The sequence below is a fragment of the Musca domestica genome, unplaced genomic scaffold (genome assembly GCF_030504385.1).
Source record: "Musca domestica strain aabys unplaced genomic scaffold, Musca_domestica.polishedcontigs.V.1.1 3, whole genome shotgun sequence".
NCBI classification, from domain to species: Eukaryota; Metazoa; Arthropoda; class Insecta; order Diptera; family Muscidae; genus Musca; species Musca domestica.
Genome location: NW_026712299.1, coordinates 9,483,027 through 9,503,415, shown reverse-complemented (window position 1 = coordinate 9,503,415; position 20,389 = coordinate 9,483,027). Strand labels below are relative to the sequence as shown.

At 35.5% G+C, this 20,389-nt stretch overlaps 1 protein-coding gene across 1 annotated transcript in view; it reads left to right on the top strand.

Moving 5' to 3' along the window:
* Positions 1-20,389, top strand: part of LOC101897551 (ATP-binding cassette sub-family G member 1) — a 43,361-nt gene that overhangs the window by 20,854 nt on the left and 2,118 nt on the right. The window contains exons 2-5 of the mRNA XM_005176166.4: positions 3,302-3,419; positions 13,706-13,895; positions 16,791-17,621; positions 17,691-17,859. Coding sequence (XP_005176223.1) covers positions 3,302-3,419; positions 13,706-13,895; positions 16,791-17,621; positions 17,691-17,859 — 1,308 coding nt within the window. The remainder of the gene's footprint in view (positions 1-3,301; positions 3,420-13,705; positions 13,896-16,790; positions 17,622-17,690; positions 17,860-20,389) is intronic.

Sequence of the window (20,389 nt, the reverse complement as noted above, 5' to 3'; positions counted from 1 at the left end):
AACATCCCAAAAACGCCGTTCTCAGCAGTTGGACATGGCTCGGCCCACTTTACAACGGATTATTCGCATTGATTTGCATTTGTTCCCATACAAAATTCAATTAACGCAAAGAATGTTGCCTGCGGACAAGCCTCGTCGATTGGAATGGGTCCAAAGGGCCCAAAGGTCCGTCGAATATTGGCAACCCTGTATATTAAAAAATAACATTTTAGCGTTTAATCCGTACATTGTGTGGGTTTGTGCAAAAATCTCCAACAAATCATTAATTTAGAAGGAGACGTCAAAGACAAAACTATTCTTAATCAAATTTTACTATAAGTCACCAAAGAAGAGAAATCGGTGAAAGAATATCTAAAAAATATTTGTTTGAATTTTGTTAAAAAAAAAATTATCTAAAAAATTTCCATATTTTTTGATGCATTTTTCTTCGACCTCTCTTCAACACTGCATATACAGGGTGAGATAAAAAACTGCTACAAAGTCAAAAGTCATAATTTTTTACATTTTTTTAAATATTATTAAATAAAAGCAAAAATGTCGGAAATAGCATCAAATTTTAGAATAAGTTTAGATTTGTTTCGAATTGATCACCTTTGACACGAATTATGGCCTTCAAACAGCCAATGAAACCGTCACACGCTGCCCGAATGTTGCTCTGCGGTATTTTGACCCATTCCCGGCAAATAGCTTGCTTGAGGTGATCGACACTTTGCTATTTTTTAGTGCCAACCTTGCTTTCCCCAAACACTCCAGACACAATAGATAGATTGGAGATTTTGGTGCCCATTGTGCGCTGGAAATGAAGCGAGGAACCTCATTTTGTAACCATTCTTGGATGGCGCGTGCTGAGTGCGATGGTGCTGAGTCCTTTTGGAATGGCTTTAATATACCCTCCAGAATATTTTCGCGATAATATTCGGCATTCATTCTGATGCCACGATCGATTAATACGAGCGGAGAGCGACCATCGGCTGTTATGGCGGCTCACACCATCACCATGGCCGGCGCTTGAGTTCTGGTGGCCAACCGAAGGTGCACATTTTCAGCTGACCTCTTTGGCAAGTAAACGCGATCATTCTGCTCATCAAAATTGCTTTTGTAGGCTTGTAAACAATATAATGAGCTGTCACTGGAATAATTTTAACAGCTCTCGGACGAGTGGCTTAGAAATGACAGCAGTCTGAAGTTGGTTGCTGTTTTTTCATCTCACCCTGTATAAGGAGTATCGTTTGAGAAGAATTTTTGCCACTTTTTTTTTTTTAATTTTTCAAGTTCTTTCAAAATGGTGGAGGGCATTAAAAATTCGGCCCGGCCGAACTTAGCTGCTTTTTTACTTGTTTGCTTACTTTTTATATTTTTGTTTTCGCTGATTGTCACAAGGCCAATAGTAGTTTTCCATGTGCTTTACTTACGCTATTTCGTTGTGACTGAACTCTACTTGTTGTCAAATTTCCACAGCAAAATTGCGTAAATTGTTCAACGTAGCTTTCGAAGTCTTGACTTGAGTAACATTTTTCGTCATAGCTGTTGCTGCGTTTGCTGTTAATTGTATTTCCTAAATGTACGTTAATTAAAACATTTTGCAATGCTCTGTATGAGAAAATTAAAATTTTTAAGAGTATGACTCAAGAGAATTGGAAAATGTGAAAATTTGGAAATCATAAAGATTTCATAGATTTTCATGTTTTCATACATCACAATACTGTGTGTTCAGGGTATTATAAATTTGATGGGGCCAAAATGTTTTGCAACACTTTCAAATATTGGGCCTAGACCCAGGATGTAGTATATTGATCTTCCCATTCTTCTACCGGCCGCAATTATGGCCGGATCCCTACATAAAGTTGCATGGAGAAAGGGCTAGGGTCAAAATAAAATCCTAATGTAGTTGAAGAAGATCGCAAAATGTTTGAGGGATGAAATGGACCAAAAAAGAGTTATTTTCATAATTTAGCAGCCACTCTACTGGTCACAGTTACAGACAATCGAGTAATATTTAAGTGATACGATGAGCAGCTTCATTGAAGGAGTACGGTCCAATGATGGCACCGAACATTTTTCTGGAAGCATTGGTAGCTTTTGTAATGCTTCTAGGCGATCTTCACACCAAAATCGAAAGTTCTGATTATTTACGTAGCCATTGAGCCAAACATTAGTTTCGTTGCTGAATACATAAAATTCAAACAAAGTGAATGCCTTCCGAAAACTTGCAATGGGTTTTCAATGGAGTTTTTTTCTCCCACCTGCCGATCAACCTATGTCTCTTGTATCTACCTCTTCTTCATCTTCAAATAGTCTACAGTAGTCAGGAACTCTGTTGTCCCATCTTGAGGTCATATATCTGACACTGCAGTGCTCACGATAAGAATCGTCAGACCTACTAAGTGATAGAAGGGATGTTGTTCTTCTCCTCGGATTACTAGCCAGTTGGTCTTAGATACCCTGCAACCGGTTACCTAGCTCCATAACCTTCCAGCTTCTTCTATGAGAGATTTTTTGAAGCATCTAGCGTAAAAGTTTATTCGTGATTTAACAGTCTCATCAATCGTTATATCAATCGACTGGCATTCGCCTTGAGCTTATTTATCAGCCACTTTATTCCCTACTACATTGCTATGTCGGAAACTTAATGAGTCCATGTGGTTCAAGCAGGGCTTTCTTGAAGTCACGAGTGATTCTCGATTTTCTGGCACTTGACTTAACTGGTCTTGTTAAGCTATTCCAGAGTTCTTTTGCCATTGCGACTGCTCTCTTGATTGACAGGACTTCCGCTGAGTTTGTCATACTTCGTACTGGACATACTCCAAGTCCAGTGTTTGTACAGCCTCCATTATCTTTTCATTTTCATTATTTTATAGGTTTCCGCCACCATTTAAAAAATGGAATTGTCTGTAATTTCCATTTTTTTTTTTTTTTGGTTCTTGTTGAATGAGAATTCGTCCCTGGAAAAACATTCGATTTCGTGTCAAGTAAGAATTCCGTTCGATTGTATGGTGTTTCTAGATGTCAGTTGTAGTTTTTAGACGGAATGCCTGCTATTTTTTTTAATCTTAATAGTTAGAAACCATTTTCGTGAAAATATCCAGTTTCTGGCTTTGGTGTGTCATCCTCTCCATATTTTCATTCTCAGTAATATTACAGGTTTTGATATATAACCATTAGATATTGGTAACTCTAACTGGGAGGAATTTTGCCAAACGATTTATTCAAGTCGTCTCATGATTTGACACAGTTTTAAATAGATTTTTTATAATATTCCAATTCTCATCACTAATTTTCATAATTTTTCTTTTATTTCCAGATGCCAAAACAATTCTCAAGGGAGTTAGCGGACGCTTGCGTTCGGGTGAACTCACCGCCATTATGGGACCATCTGGTGCTGGTAAAAGTACCCTGCTCAATATCTTATCAGGATACAAGTGAGTATTACAAGAAATTATATTTTATAAAGAATATATTAGGATTTTCAATAAATAGAAAATCATGACTAAGGCTGCTCTAGCCAGATTATCTTCGATTCTAAAAAAGATTTTAATATAGTTCTCATATATATCTGCATCCGTTAATGTCTGTGAAGATAAATTTAAATTTTATCCTGGAAAGACACACACCAAGCGAATTGTTCTCGAGTTCAGAAAGGGTTAATAAAGAAAGTGGTAGAGAGTATGAGAGAGAAATTGTGAGTATAAAGAGGAGGAAAATGTATGGCATTTAAAATCAAATTTATTATAAAGAGAAACACAAAGAAATAAGAGAAGAAGTCGAAAAACACAGAGGAATAAATTAATATAAAATTAATAAATAAAGGCATCACTTTAAAAAAAATACAAAATGAATATAAAAAAATCCGACTGTACACAAATTAAGAATGATGCGGGATTGAGGTGGGACTCAAACGAAAGGTTTCCGGGAAGGACTCTCCGACTCTTTCTCTTCCTTACTCTTTATAAACTCCCATATATTTGTTGTTTCCAATTTGATACATGAATTTTTATTTTTTTTTTTTTTTTTATATTTATTTAATATATTTAACAAAAATTCTAGAAATACCCCTGCAAAATTTTGTCAAAATTTGTTCAAATTTGGATTTAGTTCCCATATAATATTTTTCGTTTTCATGTTTACTATCCGCCAAGTTTGTAAAATCAACCCAAATATATGATGGGTTTTGGTATTTACGACCGAATTGAGCTTAGAACCATGTTTATGAAACATGGTGAAGATCGGTGCAGTCGAATTTGCAATTTGCTCTTGGCCAAATTTTGTCGAGATATAGCTTCCATATATTTATTTTAAAAATTTGGATCATACGGCGAAGTTCCGACTATAACAAAGGCATCTAAAAACCTTGGAACAAATAGATTTATATACCAATATATACATATGTTTCATTCAATTTTATATTTAGACCTTCTCAAATTCATAATATGCTCTCTACACAACGATACAGACAGGGCTCAGATTTGCTCATTTTTACTCGCGGCTGAAACATACTGACGAGCAGGAGTACTCAAAGTTTACTCTTCTTATTCTGTTTGAAAATGAGAAGTAAGGTCTCAACATTTTTGAAATAGAGTAAGAGTTTACTCATGAAGTTCTCCTGCTTGAATTTGAGCAGAGAGTAAAACTCGCATTTCAATTCGGATTAAGATATAACTCCTTAACCTATGTTTGTAGGGTAGTTTTGCTAAATATAAATATTTGGCCTTTCACTTTTCAGATCTTCTATAGAGAAAGATATACCATATTTTCTTTAGAAAAAATCATTTTATTCGTCTTCTGGGATTGAGTGTATTTCAGAGGTATTCAAGGGTTACCCAGTCAAAATTTTCTAATCAAATTTTGACTATCATAAAAACTTACCAATCAACCGGCCAGCACGTTAAAATCACAAGGACATATCGCCCAAAATAAGTAGAAATACTTTGGCCACTAAATCTCGACAAATATGTAAAAAAAAATTTTATACCCTTCACCATAGTATATATACCCTCCCCCATAGACGGTACCTCCCCATATTCGGTATTTTGATGATTTTAGCGATGTTATTCACTGGAATTGTTTCAAATTTGGTATTTGAAGTTCGTGATGGATACTGCAGCATAAGACAGAAAATTATGGACCTGTAGTCGAACGTAAACACTCCGTACTGTCGTAACTCATTACTTGGTAATGACAAAAATAAGCCCTTTGTCATTGTAATTTTTAATGAATCACTTATTATATTTAGACTACTTTTAATGAAGTATTCGGCTCATCAAAAATTCTTGCGGGGCAGAACCCCTTTTACAGGATTTCTATGGACAGAAGATCAACCACTGGTCCTCCAGAGATATAATGCCTTTGCAAGTCACAAATGAATAGAAGGCCTTTTACATGAATATATTTTACAGTTCTTCTATTGATATCTTTTGCTGGTGCTTAAATAATGGAAATTCTATTAAATTATTTTCTGTTATTTTGAAAACTCCACGTTGTGTTGTTCCCATGTAATTTTTCATTTCTTACATTCACATTATTAAGAAAAAGAAAACCAAAAATGCCAATTGTGAATTATCGATGACTTCGTATCAGCAATTTCGGTTATCAACCTTTTTATTTTTTTGTATCGCTGCCGGGCGCATAAGTCCAATAAAGTCAATTAACTTTTATGATGACCTTGTGCGAATCATAAATGAACTGAAGCAGCTATCAGAATGCTTCCATGAAAGAAAATTGACCATTGTAAAAAATAAAGGCATAATAAAATAAAAATGCCAATCGAAGGCAACCCGATGGTCATTAGGTGTTTTTTCCTTTAGAACGTCAAGGAAAACAATTAAATGGCCAGCTGTGGTAACTATTACACATAAATGTCATTGATTAGGGTATTGCAATCATAGATATGTTTAGAGTGGGTTAGAAGTAAAGGTATTATGTGAACTACGTACAAACTTAATTGCAGACATTATAAAAAATATATGAAATTGTAATAACATTTAATTAGGTGTTGTGCTACTCTATAATTTATATGGGAACCCATTGAAATATTCCGCCTAATTGACTTTGTTCTAGGACATATTAGATACGATTGGTTCCGTTATAAATTTACCATCCATATACATATACCTTAAGCAAACTATCGATCCAATTCGTATTTATGCTTATTATTCGAGAAACCTCTCCGATATATCCAAACTGTAACGGTGAAGAGTAGCATGAAGTCGGTTAGAGTCACAACGTCAATAGTTTTTATTTTAAGTTCAGATCAAGTTATCATTGCAGACGTCTGGCGCTTTGTTTGCTTAACAAACACTAATCGCCTGTCTAATTATGTGAATTAAATTAAAAAAAAAAATCGTGAGACTAGAAACAGTTTGATTGCATTTCAATGTTTATAAAGCCATACATACACACATATATATGTATGTGTGCGTATTTATAGAAAACGGAAGCTGGTTTTCATTAACAGGTATACAATTTATATTTAGCAAGTTTTGTGTCCAAAAATTAACTTCAAGTAAATCAACTAGAAATAAATTTGCAAAAATAGATGCACTGTTGTAGAATTGCAATAATACGTAAAAAATTTGGCCAATCCCGTCCACTGGAAAAGCTTTATATGCTGTGAGGGCCAAACTTCACTGCAGGTGGAAAATTTTATTTTTGTTTAAGGCGCGTTCTAATAGAATTGGTACTGAACAACTTAAGAATCAAGTTAAAAGGTACCAGTCGGTTTTTTCGACAGACGTGTGGCCCCAGGCAATGCCCGTTTCTTTAGTATGTTTTGACTTACGTCCCTGGGAAAGGTTTAGAAGGAGTGGACAAATAATACCCATGTATTGTTTAAATAAATCTTTGTAGAGGTGTGTGAAATTTCAAGAGAAACCGGATGCTTATTTCGCATTTAAAAGCGTTTGTTATTCAAAATGTTAACACCTTATGGGGGAGGTGCCAGAAGGAGTGGACCGATAGCATCTAGTATCTTCTCAATAGATCATGAGATATTGAGATGTGCCGAGTTTAAAAAGAATCGGATGCTCACTTTGCGCTCTACCAGCTTCATAGCTATTCCAAATGTTGATCCATTATTTATAAGAGTTATAATTATTCAAAATTTCTAAACTTTTTGGTGTAGGTGCATGATGGAGTGGACCAATATTGTCAATTTTCGCACCTGATGTAGCATTGATGCAAATATTAGGATTAGCAATGTTTGAATGAAATCGAATGATTCTTTCTCTTTCTGTGAGGTAAATTATTTTCTTTAAAAATCTTACCTTTTGTGGAGAGGTACCTAAGGAGTGGGCCGATATTGCCCATTTCTGAACTTGATCTTAGTTTGATAATAATATTACGATGTACCAAGATGAGACTAAATCGGATACTCCCATCGATAGTTATCGTGCGCACTCTCAGTGATACCCATATTCACACTTCCAGCTCTTCTTCCACATTCTATATCTAATTTAGTACTATTTATAGTTTTTTTCGTACACTATATACTAAGAATTTCCGAAATTACGTCCTTATCTAAATGCTTCATAATCACAGAATCATAATCCCAGCTCTTTTTCTACATTCTATAAAAAATTTAGTACTTTTCCAAAAACCATAATTTCACTTCTATTCATATGCCTAATTTAGTATCATGTCGTACTTTATAGTACGTCTTCCCAAAAAACACCTCCAAATATCAACCCTACCTCACAAAAGTGACCATTATGTCAAATTTCTGTTTGGCCAATACCAAATTTAGTAGCTTTCGTATGCTTGTTGTACGCATTATAAAAACCATCTTTAATATAAACCCAACCCACCAGTAGTTACCTCAATACCAACGTTTCAAATTTCCAGCTCCATCTGTTCACCCAAAACAGAATTGTACGAAATTTAATACAATTTAGTACAATTCTTATACACTAAGCACACATTGTCACACACACACCTCTTTATATTAAAATTACTTCCCAAACCTGCCAAAATTTCAAGAGTATATTTCAATTCGTTCACATGATTCTAAATTGTATCAAATTTAGTGAATTTTAATGCAATTAGAGTTTGAATTTTCATACGCCCTTTCGTTCGTCTATTTTACACATCATCAAAGATCCTCATTCCAAATTTCAGATTTTCAATTCTATACCTTTTTCTATACCATATAGTACTTTTTGCACATTTTTAGTACCTATTTCCAAAGCCACATCCTTTTCTCAATCCAGCCGCACAGAAAGTGATTCCAATACCGAATTTCAGATTTCTAACTCTATTCCTTTCTCATATACAAAATTTAGTACTACTTAGTACATATATCCAAAACCACCTTGAAATATCAACCCTACATACTAAACGCGACCTCATTGCTCGAATCAATATTTCAAAATGCAAGTTCCATCCGTTTAACCAAACCCAAATTTTACCAAATTTAGTACGGTTCTTATACTTAGAACACATTTCGAAAACCGCCTCCTTCTAAACGGTGGCGCAAAAGTAATCCTCCTATCAGAAAATGTTATACATTTTACGATTGGTGCCTAATGTCTTAATTATAGCCAATAAACATCGGAATGTCTTTCAAGTACGTATGCATGTACAAGGTGGCGCAAGAGTAAACTGCCGATGTATATCAACCTTACTTCGTCAACTTAATTTTTCTACCAAATGTAAATATTATTCCGTACATATAATATACGCATATACGCAATGATACCAAATTTAGTGCTTTTTAGTACTTTGAGAACACCTATAGTTCGCATTTCCAAAAAAAATTGTACATCTAGCCTACACTCCATTAGCAATCCTCGTTCCATTTTCAAATTCGGAATTCTAGCTCTAGCCAATAAAATGGGTTAAATTTTTAGTACCTTTTAGTACTTTAAGTGCAATTTTGATTCGAATTTCCGAAAACCTTTAAATTAAATAGAAGGTAAAAAATAAATTGTTTATAGTGACGATAAAGTAGTTGGTTCGTTTTGTACCCTCGGTCATATGATACGACCAAAACGTGCCCCATTGGAGTAACAGTCTTAGTCCGTAGTTACAGGACAATTGGAGTCGATCTAGCGATGTCCGTCCTCAAGGTCTGGGATGCGAAGATGGAATATATCGGTCCACTCCCTTGTGGTTCCTTCCCAACAATTGAATATCCATGAAGCTCATAAAACGCGAAATTAACATCCGATTCCATTCAGACTTGGTACATCTCAATATATCCATCAACACAAGATCTGTTATAAAGAAGGTAGAAATCGGACTATTTATTCTGGTACCTCCCTCATATAGGGTCCAAGTTTTGAAAAACAAATGATCAATTTTTGCTAACACAAGATCTGGTTCTTTGCCCACAGATTGTGAGATCTTTTGTAATTTTGCCCACACCAATATTTTTATCTGTATGAGATGAAATATAAAAATGGTATAATTCGGTCGACTATATCCGGTACCTCACGTACATTTTAACATTTCCTAAAAATTATCACATATCTCATATAATTGGAAGGAAGTTACAAATATAGCAAAAACCTGGAACGCAATATTTATATCATATTTACTTATCTTCGATACGAAATGGACAATATTGGTCCATTCGTTCGGAACCTACTCTATAGACAGTCAACAATTTCAATAATCATACCAAAAGTCAAAATATATTTAAATAATCGAACATTAGCTGAGGGTATGCATCTGTCGGCAAAACCGACTGATACTTTTTAACTTGTTTAGATTTAAAGTTAGGCATATATCATTTTTACCTTCAATTTGAGTTTTCACAATTTTTCCTACTAATTTGTTTTGAAGACCTTTAGAATGTTATTCTCTTAGCAGTATAACCCTTTTTTATCGTGTGCATGCTATTGTAATTAAAAATTAAAAGCTTCCATTAATTTTTTAATGGAATGAAATCAGATATTAATATCAGTTACAGTGTCAACGTTAAGTCATAATTAGACACGAGATGATAATTGTTTCGAAATGACAACTTTTAAGGGAGAAAGATTGACAAGTAAATAATAAAAATGATATTAGATAAGGTTAGCTAGAAAAAGTTTCCCTTTGCCTGAGAAGATTTAATTATGACACAAATGAACTCAATTCTTCTGGAAAAGTTCTCATTCTTATATATTCTTCCTATTTTATATAAATAACTTAAAAATATATTTTTTATTATCCTATATTATATTTATTATTATTTATCTTTTATTATTATTTATTTATTTATTAAAATTATTATTTTTTCCTTAACCGTCGGTATATCAAAAGTTTTTTATTGGACTTTGTCCACCTGTCATAATTGTGATGGCTATAAATCGTGCAAAAGTACACATACGATATACACGTCAAAGTGCGATAATTAGCACTGCTGTTATTCTTATAATTAAGTCAAATTTTGATATAAAAAAAAAACAATTTTAAAACAAAAACAACAACTTACAAGTCAGAAGTTATGACAGACTGTTGTATACGATCCGAAGTCCACAATGGATACATCTTTCGATGAAGTTTGCGATTTTGAAAACAAAATGACAAGAATAATTTCATGTTTTTTTTTTTTTTTTTTTTTTTTTTTTTTTTCAGCTTAAATAAGTTTAGATAACAAATATCGTATGTTTTATTAATGGCCATTTGGGTGGTTTTCGATATTCTTAATTATAATAATTGTATATTGCTTATATACAATATTCATTAAACTATGGATGTTTTTTCAGGAATAACTGGTTGAAAAAATTCTTTAAAACCAGTGGGAAAATGCAAATACATATTTAGCAGCTATACCCGCAAAAAATATACGTTTCTTGTGGGAATTTCTGTGTAGAAAATCTTACAAACTATGATAGTTATAGAATACGTTTAGCATGGCTTAAATATCAAATCGGATGGAACTGGGAACTATAGCTTAGTCTGAATCGATTTCCACTAAATTTGACAAAGTTATTTTTTTCTGCTGTAAGTGACCTCTCGTAACAAATTACATAGCTATAAAGTGCATATTTAGACCTTGAGAACTCTTAAATAAAATAACACAAATTGTTAAGAAACTTTGCAAAGGTATAGATGACCATACATTTCTGCGTAATATATAATTTTAAGCTGTTATGTTCATACCTTGTAAAGGTTTTCTGTAGACTTTTAAAAAAATCTTTATGCAATTTCTAGCCAAGTTTTCGTATATATGGAAGGTCTTTAGAGGTGTTATCTCTATATATAAACATTTTATCCATATTGGACCTATAGAAGGGAAGAATACTTACAATTACCCATAGTAGTTCTTTTTCTGGAGGAGGTCCGCTACCTAGAGGGGACATTCAAATCTTCTTTTTATAAAAGTCCTTTAGTAGATCTTCATATAGAAGACCTTCAGGAGATCTTCTGTCCACAGAAGACCTTCAGGTTGTCTTTTGTTCATAGAAGACCTTCACGAGGTTTTTTGTCCATAGAAGACCCTCAGGAGGTCTTCTGTCCATAGAACACCTTCAGGTTGTCTTTTGTTCATAGAAGACCTTCAAGAGATCTTTTGTCCATAGAAGACCTTCAGGAGGTCTTCTGGGTTAACGTAGGACCTGGAATTTTGAAATTTTGACATTGAGGTCACTGTATGTGTTAAAGGTTGACATTTGAAAGTGGTTTTGGAAATATGTACAAAATGTACTAAAATTTAATACTACATTATTAGCTATTGGGAAAAGGAATAAGTTAGAAATCAAAAATTTGGAATGAGCATCATTTTCTGCGAGGTGGTTGAAATCTGAGTTTTGAAATGAGGGTTTCTGCTGTGATTTAGAATAGGCAAACCAAAGGGATTTTGGGGTGTGTGTAAGTACCAAAAGTACAAAAATTTACATGAACGGATAGAGCTAGATTTTGTACAAAATTAAGTTAGCGATGTAAGGTTGATATAAGCAGGTTTTTTTTTTTTGCAATATGTAAGTCTACGAACTGTACAAACTGTGGTACAATTTGAGTTCGGTCACTGTTAGTGTTAAGGGTTGAGCTTTGAAAGTGGTTTCGGAAATATTTACAAACAAAAGTACCAAAACTACTAATTTGTACTAAATTTGATTTTTGGGGAAGAAATACTGGGTGAAATAAAAAACTGCAACAAAGCCATACGCCATTATTTTTTATATTTTTGTTTTTTTTAAATTTTATTGAATGAAAGCAAAAAATGTCGGAAATAACATCAAATTTTAGAATAAGTTTAGACTTGTTCGAATTGGTCACCTTTGGCACGAATTATGGCCTTCAAACGGTCAATGAAACCGTTACACGCTGCCCGAATGTTGCTCTGCGGTATTTTGGCCCATTCCCGGCGAAGCGCTTGCTTGGGGTGATCGACACGTATTTTTTAGTGCCAACCTTGCTTCCCAAAATACTCCAGACACAATAGTCCAATGAAATTTTATCCAGAGATTTTGGTGGTCATTGTGCACTGGAAATGAAGCGAAGAACCTCATTTTGTAACCATTCTTGGGTGGCGCGTGGTGAGTGCGATGGTGCTGAGTCCTGTTGGAATGTCCAAGGTCTGCGGCCAAAATGTTTGTGTGCCCAAGGCTTTCATACACCCTCCAGAATATTTTCGCGGTCTATCAATACGAGCGGAGAGCGATCATCGGTTGTTATGGCGGCCCACACCATCACCATGGCCGGCGCTTGAGTTCTGGTGTTCAACCGAAGGTGCACATTTTGAGCTGACCTCTTTGGCAAGTAAATACGACCATTTTGTTTGTCTACAAACTGCTGGACAACGAATATTCTCTCATCGGAGAAACCCAATTCGGATGTTCACCACTTTCGGCCAAGCGAAGCTCTTTTAAGTTTATTTTCTTTCTGTTGCGGAATAAGTTATTTTACTTTTTGGAATTTCAATGGCTTTATCCCGAGCTCATTTTTCAATATTTGCCGAATGGAATATTGCGATATGTTCATCTCACGAACCATTTTCCATTTTCGGCCACTGCGACACGGGTTTCGATCAAGTCGCTTCTTTACTTTTCGGACCATTTCTGCTGATGTTGCTGGTTTCTTCCGTCTACTTGACGTCGGGCTACGCTACCAGTGTCACGGTAACGAGCGATTGTACGAGACACAAAAGATTTATTCACATTTAAATACTGGAGTGCTCTAACGAAAACCACTTGTGGTTTTCGAGCCAAATATAAAGAAATCACACTATCACGCTTGAATTCCATCACGAATAACTTTTTTTCTGCAAAATTCTCACCAAAATGCTTTTGAACGTTTTTAAGCAATATAATGAGCTGTCACTGGAATAATTTTAACAGCTGTCGGGCGAGTGGCTTAGAAATGACAGTAGTCTGAAGTTGGTTGCAGTTTTTTCATCTCACCCTGTATAAGCCAATTTCATCGGTCAAAAGCAAAGGTAAACTTCTTTGCAGGACTGTATGGCATTATTTCCAGAAAAATCGAATAAATTTGGTTTGGATCTAAGGGGTTTTTAATATGTTATAGCGTTGTGGGGTATCACATTGTCGGCCTCGCACGGCTATAGTCTTTACTTACTTGTTAAAAATTTACTATAGAGAAAAGTTAGATTTGGTATAAAAATGTGTAAAATAAAACCATTTTTTTATATGTATTGAAATTATTAATTCGTTGTGAAAAATATAGGTAAATGCATTCTATCTAAAGAGAAGGTCTTTTATAATCTGTAGTTTAAGTCCGTTTCAATAACATGTTCTAATGTAAATCTTCCTTTATTTATTTCCAGAGCCACCAACATCGAGGGTAGTGTAACAATGAATGGTCATGAGCGTAACATCAGTGCCTTCCGTAAATTATCGGCCTACATTATGCAGGACAATCAATTGCACGGCAATTTGACCGTCCAGGAGGCCATGACTGTTGCTACCAATCTGAAGTTGAGCAAAAAATTCACCAAAGCCGAAAAACAATCGATGGTGAGTTTTTTTTTTATTAATTTATTTATTTATTATTATTATTATTTTTTTTTTTTGAGCAACAAAGATAGGTCTAGACCTTTATTTGATATTTTTTAAGTTATTATATTTCCATTTATTTTTAAACTTTCTGCCTTACAATGGATTTACTATCTTTGAATAACAAAAAAATCGAGGGGTTTCTTTAAGAATTTCTTAAGCTATTGTTTAGTTTTTTCTCAAAATTGTCTGCCTTACAACTAGTATTTTGTTGGCTGCAATTTGTCTCTGTCAAACTCACAACTTATGCTGACTTGTTTTTCATACCTCCAAACATCGTAGTCGTGTAGAAGACACGTTCGTTCGCTTTGTTTTAGTTTCAAGCACAAATTTGTTTTTGTATTTCCGTAGAAAAGAAAAAAAAAAAAAAAACAACTCGTTAGACAAATGTGCGGAAATATTAATGCTCCATTTCGTACATTTAATAATTGTAGGATGCTTTTTTCTACGTTTTGTCTAGCTATGAGCTTGGATACATTCAATTTGAAATAAATTATCTGCACGAAACATCTTGAAATTTATGACAGATTCGTCTTTAAGTTACATTCTTTGTTTAATGACTTTGTTTAGACACACATTATGGAATATTTTAGAAAAAAATCACGAATTTTGGCATGACATTTATGGGGATTTGAGTTAAATTTCACCAAGTCGAAATTTGATACTTTGTTAGAATGTATTGAAAAAAATGTGTCATTGTGCGAAGTCTTGAAATAATTGGGTAATAATTCAATGTACCATTGAAAAAGTGGTTAGAAGTGATTTGGAAAGCTTCCATAACTTCAATATTTCATTTTGGAAATTTTGAAAAAAAACCTATTTTTATTATATATTTTTCTTATTCCACTGTAGCTGTAGCTGGTTAGAATTATTTGCAAAAATATTATAAAGGCAAAAAATCTGTTGAAAATTTAAAAAAATGTTTCATTTTATTAACGCATACCTGTGCCAAATCTAGGAGAGATAGGTCCATATGGAAAATATCATTGAAAATCTGGGGGAAAGTACTTCCAAAAATATCCAGAGCCCAATTCCCTTCCAAAATGTTGAAAAAATAATTTTGTGATTTTCCAAAAATGTTATCAGCACATTCTACTGTGCCAAATCTAAAGGGGGAAATATCTTTATGCTGTTGGAAGCCGATTATTTGTAATTTTAGAAACATAAAAAATACACAAATTCATTTTGGCATCTTGGACAAATATACAGGGTGAAATGAAAAAAACTGCAATCAAATTCAGACTGCTGCCATTTCTAAGCCACTTGTCTGACAGCTGTTAAAATTATTCCAGTGACAGCTCATTATATTGCTTACAAGCGTACAAAAGCATTTTGGTGAGAACTTTCCAGAAAAAAAAGTTATTCGTGATGGAATTCAAGTGTGATAATTTGATATCTTTATATTTGGCTGGAAAACCACAAGTGGCTATCATTAGAGCCCTTCAGCATTTAAATGTGAATAACTCTTTTGAGTCTCGTACCATCGCTCGTTACCGTAATACTGGTAGCGTAGTTCGACGTGAAGGAAGTGGACAGAAGAAAACAGCAACTTCAGCAGAAATGGTTCAAAAAGTAAAGAAGCGACTTGATCGAAACCCGCGTCGCAGTGGCCGAAGAATGGCATGTGAGCTGAACATATCGCAATATTCCATTCGGCAAATATTGTAAAATGAGCTCGGGGTAAAGCCATTGAAATTCCAAAAAGTGCAAGAACTCACACCGCAACAGAGAGAAAATAGACTCAAAAGAGCTAAAGAGTTGCTTCGCTTCGCCGAAAGTGGTGAACTTCTGAATTTGGTTTTCTTCGATGAGCAAACATTCGTTGTCCCGCAGTTTGTAAACAAACAAAATGATCGTGTTTACTTGCCAAAGAGGTCCGCTGAAAATGTGCACCTTCGTTTGGCCACCAGAACTCAAGCGGCGGCCAAGGTGATGGTGTGGCCCGCCAAAACAGCCGATGGTCGCTCTCCACTCGTATTAATCAGATGCTCCGGTCAAAATGTTTCCGTGCCCAAGGCTTTAATACTCCCTCCAGAATATTTTCGAGATAATATTCGGCAATTTATTCTGATGCCACGGTCTGATGCCGCGCCACCCAAAAATGGTTACAAAATGAGGTTCCTCGCTTCATTTCCAGGGCACAATGGCCACCAATCCGTTTGACTATTGTGTCTTGAGTATTTTGAAAAGCAATCAAGCACTTCGCCGGAAATGGGACAAAATACCGCAGAGCAACATGCGGGCAGCGTCTGACGGTTTCATTGGCCGTTTGAAGGCCATAATTCGTGCCAAAGGTGACCAATTTGAACAAATCTAAACTTATTTTAAAATTTGATGCTATTTCCGACATTTTTTGCTTTCATTCAATAAAATAAAAAAAAATGTAAAAATCAGGGAGTTTGACTTTGTTGCAGTTTTTTTATCTCACCCTGGATATTTAATTTTTTCCAGAAATTGTCAACAAAGCCTACTGGGCCAAATCTAAAGGGAGTTGGAATATATGTTTGTGTCTTTTACAATCTTCAATAACTGGAACATTTTATTTCGGAGTTTTATTATTTTTTTTAATTATTTTCTTAAAAATTGTGCCAAAACTAGGGACCCCATTGCTTTTAAAAGTTTAGTAGGACTTCTAGCTTTAGTTGGTCCAAGAGAGTTGCTCTGCCTATAAAATGATTATCGATGATCTGGTAACTAAAGTATAACTCCAAAATGTCTTAAAACTCCCTTTTCGATGTAAGATATTCCCCCTTTTTATTTTAAATCTAATAGGGTTCACCCGTTTCTATATTTAATTTTAGATTTCCCCCTATTTAAAATTAAAAATTAATCCCCATTCTCTTCTATCCATTTCAGATCGATGATATTCTTTTGACCCTGAGCTTGAGCGAACATCGTAACACATTGACACGCAATCTATCGGGTGGTCAAAAGAAACGTCTCTCCATTGCCTTGGAATTGGTGAATAATCCCCCGATTATGTTCTTCGATGAGCCCACATCGGGTCTGGACAGTTCGACATGTTTCCAATGTATTAATTTGCTGAAAATGTTGGCCGAGGGTGGTCGTACCATTATCTGTACCATTCATCAGCCTTCGGCTCGTCTTTTCGAAATGTTCGATCAACTGTACACGTTGTCAGATGGTCAGTGTGTCTATCAGGGTAGCACTAAGCAATTGGTTCCCTTCTTGTCCACCTTGAATTTGGAATGTCCCAGTTATCACAATCCGGCCAGTTACATCATTGAAGTGGCATGCGGTGAACATGGTGACCATACACGTCGTCTGGTCGATGCCATTGGCAATGGTAGTAAAGATATTCGTTCGGCGGCCGATTATGCTGAACTAAAGGCCCGCAACGATTTGATGAAGATGCAAAATCTAAAGGCCATTTTGGATAAAAATGATGCTGCCAATTCTACGGGTGGCAAATTTGAGGATAATCTAAAGTTGAACAATGGTATTTTGAAATCGAATTTAGTCAATGATATTGCCAAAGAATCCAGCGGACCGGTTGTGAGCACCAATGAAAAGGGCGATGCCATGATTGAGCTGGAGAAAACAGATAATTGCACAACGGCTTTGTTGTCATCGGAAATCACATCACCGGAACGTTATCCCACATCACAGTTCCATCAGTTCTGGATTGTCTTGAAGCGTACTCTGCTGTTCAGTTTCCGCGATTGGGTAAGTTTGTTTTTTGTATTCCGTGTGATAAAGTAATGCTAATGTTGCGTTTTTTATTTGTATTTTTAGACTCTCATGTACTTGCGTTTGTTTGCCCATTTATTGGTCGGTTTCTTGATCGGTGCCCTGTACTATGACATTGGTAATGATGGCGCCAAGGTCTTGAGTAATTTGGGTTTCCTCTTCTTCAATATGTTGTTCTTGATGTACACCTCCATGACAATTACGATTTTATCATGTAAGTATGGAATATTCTTGGGGAATACTACGAGGTTTTAAATAAGGTGGTAAACCCCTCAAACCACTTGTGGATTTGCGTTGGTTCGGTTCACACTTCCTTTGAACCATTTTTCGGTTTTTGAAATGGGTTTTCAGTCGGCCCGGTTTTGTTATTTTTATACCCTACAACACTATGTGTTGGGGATATTATAAGTTTGATTGGGCCAAAAATTATGTAACACCTCGAAATATTGGTTTCCCATATAGGAAAGTATATATGGATCTTCCTATCTCGCCGAGCTGAGTCGATCTATGTATGTATGTCCGTCTGTCCATGTTAATTTGTAATCACTCTACACGTCGCAATTATGGCCCGATCTTCACGAAATTTAGAATGGAGGTGGGGTTTGGGCCAGAATAGAACGCTATTGCTTTTGGAGATGATCGCACAATATTTAGGGGTTGAAATGGACCAAATACTGAAAATTTTCCTCATTTTGCAGTTGCTCTACAGGTCGCAATTATAGACCAATCGACGCGGAAGTTAACATTGGGCTAGAACTTAGGGCTGGACAGAAGCCTTCCAATTGTGATGGTCATCGGGTAATATTTAGTGGGTGAATTAGACCATAGCATTTGTGTTAAATAAAACTCAAATTTTTCATTGAACCGCGAATATTTTTAATCCCGGCGAAATCAGAAATAGATGCAGAGGTCAATTCTGACCGTTACGTAGATGTCGATAGTAAATATATCTGATATATATCGTGAAATATATACAATGTAAATATACAATGAAAGGGGATGTTAGCTAGAATGCATATATCTTAAGAATGGCTGGACCGAATTTGACAAATCGTTGATGAATATAGCCAAATATCGTAGTCAAGCAAATCAAGGTCTAAATTTGTAGATGCAGAGCGGCTTCTTGCTTTTGGAGATGATCGCAAAATGTTGAGGGGTTCAAATGAACCAAAAACAGAAAAAAAATCCTAATCACACAATTGAAGCCAATCGACATGCCTGAGAAGAGAGTTAGGGATAGGGAAGAATTCTAGCTTTTTGGATGACCATTGATTATATTTAGCTGTAAAATGGACCACAACAACTAACAGCACGACGGAGTGCGCAAATGTCTCTGGTCAAATGCTAAGGACAATATCTGTGCAGTGCTCCATGACAAAATTTCAAAAGCGAAATCTTCCAAAATGGACTTGGACATAAGGGTGCTTCTAACATATTGTAGTGTTGTAGGGTATCACATGGTCGGCCCCGCACGACTATAGCCTTTGCTTACTTGTTTTTTTCCAATGGTTACCAAAAAGGTAATCGACTGAGAAGCCTTTGCCTCCTTGGGAGAGGGCTGTGCTTCCCATATAATTAAGGACTTTTCGTACTTTTTTAAGTACGTATATCCAAGTCCTCACAAAAAGTCATACCATTACAAAATGTGAGATTTTCAACTATATTCCTTTCCCAACCACCATATTTAGTACTTTTTAGCTCATATTTCCAAAATCACAGTGATCCCAATATTAACATTTCAAAATTCCAACTCCATACCTTCACCCAAACCCAGATTTAGTACAGTTCTACACTTTATCCCGTTTGACAAATATTAAAAAAATAGATTAAAAACAAAACATAAGAACAACCCACTGTGCATGAGGTAAAGGTCCACAAGAATGTACAGGGCGAGATAAAAAACCTGCAACAAAGTCAAACGCCATAATTTTTACAATTTATTTTTAAATTTTATTGAATGAAAGCAAAAATGTCGGAAATAGCATTAAATTTTAGAATAAGTCTAAATTGGTTCGAATTTGTCACATTTGGCACGAATTATGACCTTCAAACGCTCTGCGGCAATTTGGTCAATTCCTGGGAAGCACTTGTTTGAGGTGATCGACACTTTGGTATTTTTTAGTGCCAACCTTGCTTTTCAAAATACTCCAGACACAATAGTCCAACGGATTGGTATCCGGAGATTTTGGTGGCCATTGTGCGCTGGAAATAAAGCGAGGAACCTCATTTTGAAACCATTCTGAGTGCGATGGTGCTTCTCCAAAGTCCTGTTGGAATGTCAAAGGTCAAAAATGTTGGCGTGTCCAAGGCTTTAATACATCCTCCAGAACATTTTCGCGAGAATATTCAGAATTTATTCTGATGTAACGGTCGATTAGTACGGCCGGAGAGCGACCATCGGCTGTTATAGCGGCCCACACCATCACCATGGCCGGCGCTTGAGTTCTGGTGGCCAACCGAAGGTGCACATTTTCAGCTGACCTCTTTGGCACCAACAAGCAAAAACGATCATTTTGTTTGTTTACAAACTGCCGGACAACGAATGTTTTCTCATCGTAGAAAACCAAATTCGGCAGTTCACCACTTTCGGCCCAGCGGAGCAACTCTTTAGCTCTTTTGAGTCTATTTTCTTTCTGTTGCGGTGTAAGTTCTTGTACTTTTCGGAATTTCAATGGCTTTACCCCCGGCCTCGTTTTTCAATATTTGCCGAATGGAATATTGCGATATGTTCAGCTCACGAGCCA